Here is a 7,780-nt window from a genome sequence, read left to right as displayed (position 1 = left end):
TCTGGCGGCTTGTTCCAGACACTCACCACCCTCTGTGAGAAAAAAATTGCCCCTCTGGACACTTTTGTATCTCTCCCCTCTCAGCTTAAATCTATGCCCTCTAGCTTTAGACTCCCCTACCTTTGGGAAAAGATATTGACTATCTACATTGTCTACGCCCCTCATTATTTTATAGACCTCTATAAGGTCACCCCTCAGTCTCCTACGCTCCAGAGAAAAAAGTCCCAGTCTATTCAACCTTTCCTGATAACTCAAACCATCAAATGCCGGTAGCATCCTAGTAAATCTTTTCTGCACTCTTTCTAGTTTAATACTATCTTTTCTATAATAGGGTGACCAGAATTACACACAGTATTCCAAGTGCAGCCTTACCAATATCTTGTACAACTTTAACAAGACGTCCCAACTCCTGCATTCAATGTTCTGACCGATGAAACCAAGCATGCCGAATGCCTTCTTCACCATTCTGCCCACCTGTGACTCCATTTTCAAGGAGCTATGAACATGTATCCCTAGATCTCTTTGTCCTGTAACTCTCCCCAACGCCCTACCATTAACTGAGTAAGTCCTGGCCTGGTTCAATCTAGCAAAATGCATCACCTCGCATTTGTCTAAATTAAGTTCCACCTGCCATTTGTAAGCCCACTGGCCTAGTTGATCAAGATCCCGTTGCAATTGGAGATAACTTTCTTCACTGTCCATTATGCCACCAATCTTGGTGTCATCTGCAAGCTTACTAACCATGCCCCCTATATTCTCATCCAAATCATTAATATAAATAACAAATAACCGTGGGCCCAGCACTGATCCCACAGGCCTCCAGTTTGAAAAACAACTCTTTACAACCAACCTCTGGCTTCTGTCAAGAACACAGCAAGTCCAACGCTGGCATCTCTACATTCTGTCAAGAAGCCAATTTTGTATCCATTTAGATACCTCACCCTGGATCCCATGAAATTTAACTTTATGCAACAATCTGCCATGCGGTTCCTTGTCAAAGGCCTTGCTAAAGTCCATGTAGACAACGTCAGCTGCACTGCCCTCATCTACCTTCTTGCATAGTCATTAGGAGACCCTTAATTTCAAATTTTTATTATTGAATCCAAATTCCACTATCTGCCATGGTGGGATTTGAACCCAGGTCCCCAGAACATTCGCTGTTTTGGATTAATAGTCTAGTCTTTCTGTGGCATGGTGGCACAGTGATTCACACTGTTGCCCCACAGTGCCTGGGACCCAGATTCAAATCTGGTCTCAAGTGATTGTTTGTGCACGGTTTGCACATTCTCCCCATGTCTGCGTGGGTTTCCTCTGGTTTCCTCCCACACTCTAAAGATCATAGAATCATAGAAACCCTATGAAGCCATTTGGCCCATCAAGTCTGCACCATCAATAATCCCATCTCAGGCTGTATCCCCACAACCCTACACATTTACCCCACCAATCCCTGTAACCTACACATCCCGGGGCACTAAGGGTCAATTTAGCATGGCCAATGCACCTAACCTGCACATCTTTGGACTGTGGGAGGAAACCAGAGCACCCGGAGGATATACATGCAGACACGGAGAGAACATGCAAACTCCACACAGACAGTGATCCAAGCTGGAAATCGAACCCAGGCCCCTGGAGCTGTGAGGCAGCAATGCTAACCACTGTGCCACTGTGACTTGTGGGGTTAGGTAGATTGACATGCTAAATTGTCCCTTATTGTCAGGGGGACAAGCAGGGTGGACAGGAAGGGTTATGGGGATGGGGGCTAGGTGTGATTGTAGTCTGTACAGACTTGATGGGCCAAGTGGCCTCCTTCAGCTCTTTAGGGCTTCTATAATACCAGGAGGCCATTGCCTCTCCATGGGGAGGGGTTTGATGAGACCATGCACAGACACGGGATACGATCCAGGGTGTTACTGCTATGGGGTCTGTCCTTGGAGCAGTATTTTATTGGTGCGCTTTGCCAAGGAAGCAAATGGAGATGACTGCAGTCCCCCAAAATGACTTGCTGGCTGTAATACCAGTGTGGGGGATTACAGCAGATTTAAGTCTGCACTGAGCAGTCTAAGGCTGACTGACCTATCAGCTTCCCCATTAACTTCAACAGTCAAACCAGAAAGCTCAGGTCTCCCTCATGTCCAGTGTCTGCACACATGTTGTTGGCCTCAGGACACCAGCCTTTGACCAGCCCTTCGTTAACATCCAGGCAGTGTCAAATCACTGAAGTATGATCATGCAAACTTGTGTAGGCTATCTAGGCAGCTGTCACTGTTTATTTATCAACTGAAAGTTGATCATTTTCTCCTTATTTTTCCAGGAGCATGGTTGCTGAGCGATAAGTAATATCCCCAACAAATGTGGATCACAATATCCCACCATGATCCCATTACCATTGACCAATCCAAGTACCATCCAAGTCACAGGATCTCCTGTCCTGGACCCCCATGCCAGCACTATAGTTAAGAAAGCCCACCAACGTCTCTACTTTCCCAGAAGACTAAGGAAATTTGGCATCTCTCTTATGGTTCTCACCAACTTTTACAGATGCACCATAGAAAGCATTTTTCTGGTTGTATCACAGCTTGGTATGGCTCCAGCTCTGCCCAAGACCGCAAAGAACTACAAAAGGTCGTGAATGTAGCCCAATCCATCACACAAACCAGCCTCCCATCCATTGACTCTGTTATACTCTCCACTGCCTTGGAAAAGCAGCCAGCATAATTAAAGACCCCATACACCCGGACATTCTCTCTTCCACCTTCTTCCGTTGGGAAAAAGATACAGGAGTCTGAGGTCATGTACCAACCGACTCAAGAACAGCTTCTTCCCTGCTGCTGTCAGACTTTTGAATGGACCTACCTGGCACTAAGTTGATATTTCTATACATCCTAGCTATGACTGTAACACTACATTCTGCACTCTCTCCTTTCCTTCTCTCTGTATGGTATGCTTTGGCTGTATAGTGTGCAAGAAACAATACTTCTCACTGTAAATAATAAATCAAATCAAATCGTTAATGACTAGACGACAGGGGTGCTGAGCTTGAGGAGGTGAGGGAGGTCTTCAGGAAGTTTTCCAACAACATATCCTGCTCACACCTGGTCATGGTGCTCCATTGTGCAGCAAAGCCACAAGGAGAGGCCTGTCTTTAGAGAAGGCACAGGAGCCACTGTAACACACATCCTCAGAACAGGAAGGGCCATTCAGATGTCTGGCAATAGCAGATGTGACATGTCAACTCGCATTTCACATTTCAAAGTGGGTTACTGCCGATAAAGTATTTTTTGAAGCTTAGTCACCATTGTAATGTGGTAATCACAGCAGCCAATTTACACACAGCAAGGTCCCACACAAACAATGTGATAATGATTGAATAATTATTTTTAGTAGCCAGTATATTGGGTCTTCTTTGAAATAGTGGCACCCAGGTTGATAAGGTTGTTAAGAAGGCGTACGGTGTGTTAGCTTTTATTGGTAGAGGGATTGAATTTCGGAGCCGTGAGGTCATGTTGCAACTGTACAAAACTCTGGTGCGGCTGCACTTGGAGTATTGCGTACAGTTCTGGTCGCCACGTTATAAGAAGGATGTGGAGGCTTTGGAAAGGGTGCAGAGGGGGTTTACCAGGATGTTGCCCGGTATGGTGGGAAGGTCTTATGAGGCAAGGCTGGGGAACTTGAGGTTATTTTCGTTAGAGAGAAGAAGGTTAAGGCGTGACCTAATTGAGGCATACAAGATGATCAGAGGGTTAGATAGGGTGGACAGTGAGAGCCTTTTTCCTCAGATGGTGATGGCTAACACGAACGGACATAGCTTTAAATTAAGGGGTGGTAATTGTAGGACAGATGTCAGAGGTAGGTTCTTTACTCAGAGGGTAGTAAGGGCGTGGAATGCCTGCCTGCAGCAGTTGTGGACTCGCCAACTTTGAGGGCGTTCAAATGGTCAGTGGATAGGCATATGGATAACATTGGAATAGTTTAGGTTAGAGGGTCATTAGATTCGTCCCACTGGTCGGTGCAACATCGAGGGCCAAAGGGCCTGTACTGTGCTGTAATGTTCAATGTTCTAGTGCTTATGTAACCGTGTTTTATACAAATTAGTGATCTGTTGGTTTACTGGGGTGAGGTGTTTTTCAGGGGGAGTCGGGACGGGAACCGGAGCAGGTTTGTGGAATCTCAGAATCTCGAGTTGATATGTCACATCTGCTGTCGCCAGACATCTGAATGGCCCTTCCTGTTCTGAGGATGTGTGTTACCGTGGCTTCTGTGCCTTCTCTAAAGGCAGGCCTTTCCTTGTGGCTTTGCTGCACAATGGAGCACCATGACCAGGTGGGAGCAGGAGCCCCTTTGTTGGGTATGTTGTTGGAAAACATCCTGAAGACCTCCCTCACCTCCTCAAGCTCAGCATCCCTGTCGTCTAGTCATTAACGATTTGATTTGATTTGATTTTGATTTGATTTACTAGCAAGGTAAAAATATGAGGTTACAGCTAGGGCCTGGGTGGGATTGTACAGTCTCAATGGGCCAAATAGCCTCCTTCTGCACTGTAAGAACTCTAAAATAGGAAGAATCTATCCCTATTGCTGGAAGGATCGAGATCCAGAGGGCACAAACTTAAAGGCAGAAGAAGGAAATGTAACATTTCTTTGACATGGTGAGGATCTTAAATGTGTTGCCTGGGAATGTGGTTTTGGAGTGGATCCTGACTTTCAAAGAAGATGATCTGAAGAGACAAAAAAGAAAGTGCAGGGTAAAAGGGATTGGGGGTGAAAGGCAGGGGGATGGACCTGGCCTCTGCAGAGAGCCAGTGCAGAGAGGAGGGACCGAATGGCCTCCTGTGCTGTCATTATGCTATACTTATCTGGACACCCATGTAAGTTGCCCTTGAGGTTGCATCCAGATGTAGTCTAAATGTTAGAGGAAAGGCTGTGTGTATGTATGCGAATACAAAATCATTGCCTACAATTAGCGCTAACAAAGAGCTGTGTGAGCAGCCACAGAGCAGTGACTGTGTAATATCCTGTGTACCACCCACTGGAGATACTGATTGACAGAGCAGGCGGTGCAGATGCATGTGTGTGTGTGTGTGCTCCTTTACCCTGTGAACTGGCGTGAAGCTGTTGTAAAGCAAGCAGCTCCTCTCCCTTACTGAGTCTCTGGTTCAATTTGCGGCTGCTTTTCTGGAGATCACGTAAGGCTTCTGTTTCCCCTCCCACCCCGAGCAGAGGGACGCCGGCTGCTGATTGTATTGCTCTCGCGTTCCTCATATCCTTTCCGTTCCTTCCCTTCCCTTCTCTTTGTGTGCATCCAGGTTGAGTTGAGTGATGGCCACCTCCAGCTACCTGTCCACCTGGCTTCTGCTGCTCCTGGCCACACTGCCTGCCTCTCTCCAGGAGCAAGAAGATGATGAACATAGCAAACACCTCTACAACGCTGAACTCTTCAACCACGCCGTGCAGACTGCTCCCCACTTCATCATGTTCTTTGCACCTTGGTAAAGTTTGGCATCTCTCTCTTTCTTTTGTTAATAATCCGTTCACATTCCTTTTGGGGGAAAGAAATGTTAAGCCATTGATTAATAGTTAATTGGATTTTCTTTGGAGGGAACAAAACTTTTGTAGCCAGCGGAACAAAAGGTTGCACACTTTCTGGGGGGATTTTCACAGTAATTTCATTGCAGAGTTACTTGTGACACTAATAAATAAAAGGTGGGAGAGTGAAAGTTGACTGGGAGCTTAAATTGTCACAATTTCCAAATACAAAAAAGGGGTTTGTAAATGAATCTAAATTCTCATTTCCAAATACAAAAAAATGATTTAATAAAGGAACAGTTTGCTGTTAGAAGTTTTACTCATTTTAAACTCTTATTTCCAAATACAAAAAACGATGGGATTGTAAAGGAACAGTTTGCTATTAGAAGTTTTACTCTTTGCCATGTTAGTTTAAGTAGCTGTGAGTTTCATTGCAGCCCATATAAAGCTGGGTGTGCATCTGAGCCTGTGTACGTGGCATCAAGCTGAGGATGGAAGGGATTACCTTACGTAACCGTCTTTAACACAAACTAATGATCCGTTTGTTTACTGGGGCGAGGTGTTTTTTTAATCAGAACAGTTGTAAAAGGAAGTGGCCCTATTTTGAAAATCTTTGCCACTGCGCATTTTTTTTATGAGTGCTTGCCAACGTAACTAAGATTCGCACCAAACACATTAACATTCCTTCCCCTCCCCCCGAATCAAACTTAGTTTTCCCTGCACTTCCTTGTTTCTGTGAATGAGGCAGCCTCTTGATTCCACGTATCAGCTGCTCCCCAATTGGTGTTATCCCTAGCAGGCCCCATGTTACACAGGATGCTGATGTCTGAAAACTCTGTGCAAGCTGCAATTTCTTATTTAACAGTTTAAATGTATTAAATATTATTTTTTCTGTTATAAGAACATCTTTTGAGTTGTATCAAAGCCAGTTGCTGATTTTACAGAATTGATAATACTCTGAAGGAGTGCTTATTCCTTAGTGCATAAACTTATAAATGTCTTTATTACAGTAATCAGAGGTGGCACAGTAGCACAGTGGGGGGGCACGGTGGCACAGTTGTTAGCACTGCTGCCTCACAGCACCTGGGATCCAGATTCGATTCCTGGCTTGAGTCACTGTGGAGTTTGGACATTCTCCCCATGTCTGTGTGGGTTTCCTTGGGTGCTCCGGTTTCCTCCCACAGTCCAAAAGATATGCTGGTTAGGTGCATTGGCCATGCTAAATTCTCCCTCAATGCACCTAACCATCACGTCTTTTGGACTGTGGGAGGAAATCGAAGCACCCAAGGAAACCCACACAGACATGGGGAGAATGTGCAAACTCCGCAGTGACTCAAGCCAGGAATCGAATCTGGATCCCTGGAGCTGTGAGGCAGCAGTGCTAACAAATGTGCCACCTTGCCGCCTTTTCTGTTTGTTGTTTGAATTTAAATCTCAGATGAATACAGAAATGGTTGAGCTTTGGGAATAGAGAACATTGGATATTGTAGTATGGGCAAAATAAAAATTTCTGTACTGCCAGGGAATTGCTTTTGAAGAGGCTGCGTGAGTGCTTATGTGGATGAAACATGTCTGTATGTATTCCATAGCGCATGAAATAGTCAACCATAAATAGCAAAACCTTTTAATGGATTTTTCTTCCCTTGAAGGATTATTGTCACACATACAGCTCCCATCTGTTAACTTTAACGGGTAAAATGCGGCATGTGGTTTCCAGTGTATGTGGAACATTTAGGCTTGAGTTAGAATATTAATTTCCTCTCGAGCTGGCAAACTTGCGTTTGACGTTTTGACTGAAATTACTTGTTTCAGATTGATATAATCTGGACAATATATGAATTGACAATTGGGACATTGCATAGTCCCAGTGGGCTGGGCAGGGAGGGGACAAAGCACAGAATTGGATCAAACTGAATGCGAGAGGTTGAGGAACATGGGGTGGCACAATGTCACAGTGGTTAGCGCTGCTGCCTTCCAGCGCCAGAGATCTGGGTTTGATTCCTGGCTTGGGTCACTGTATGTGTGGAGTCTGCACATTCTCCACACGTCTGCGTGGGTTTCCTCCAGGTTCTCCGGTTTCCTCCCACAGTCCAAAGACGTAGGATAGGTGGATTGGCCATGCTAAATTGCACCTTAGTGTCAGGAAACTAGCTAGGGTAGACACATGGGGATAGGGCCTGGGTGGGATTATAGTCGGTACAGAATCAATGGGGAAAAATGGCCTCCTGCACTGTAGGATTCTATGATAAAGTTTGGAG

General features: G+C 45.3%; 1 protein-coding gene across 1 annotated transcript in view; it reads left to right on the top strand.

The window, feature by feature from the left end:
- Nucleotides 1-5,059: 5,059 nt before the first annotated feature.
- Nucleotides 5,060-7,780, top strand: part of txndc5 (thioredoxin domain containing 5) — a 38,915-nt gene continuing 36,194 nt past the window's right edge. Inside the window, exons 1-2 of the mRNA XM_080193874.1 lie at nt 5,060-5,182; nt 5,303-5,485. Coding sequence (XP_080050000.1) covers nt 5,316-5,485 — 170 coding nt within the window. The 5' untranslated portion in view covers nt 5,060-5,182; nt 5,303-5,315. The remainder of the gene's footprint in view (nt 5,183-5,302; nt 5,486-7,780) is intronic.

Source organism: Carcharhinus amblyrhynchos, chromosome 8, assembly GCF_965287045.1.
Source record: "Carcharhinus amblyrhynchos chromosome 8, sCarAmb.v2.hapA, whole genome shotgun sequence".
NCBI classification, from domain to species: Eukaryota; Metazoa; Chordata; class Chondrichthyes; order Carcharhiniformes; family Carcharhinidae; genus Carcharhinus; species Carcharhinus amblyrhynchos.
Note: the sequence above shows the minus strand (reverse complement) of the source record. Positions and strands in the feature narration are given on the sequence as shown.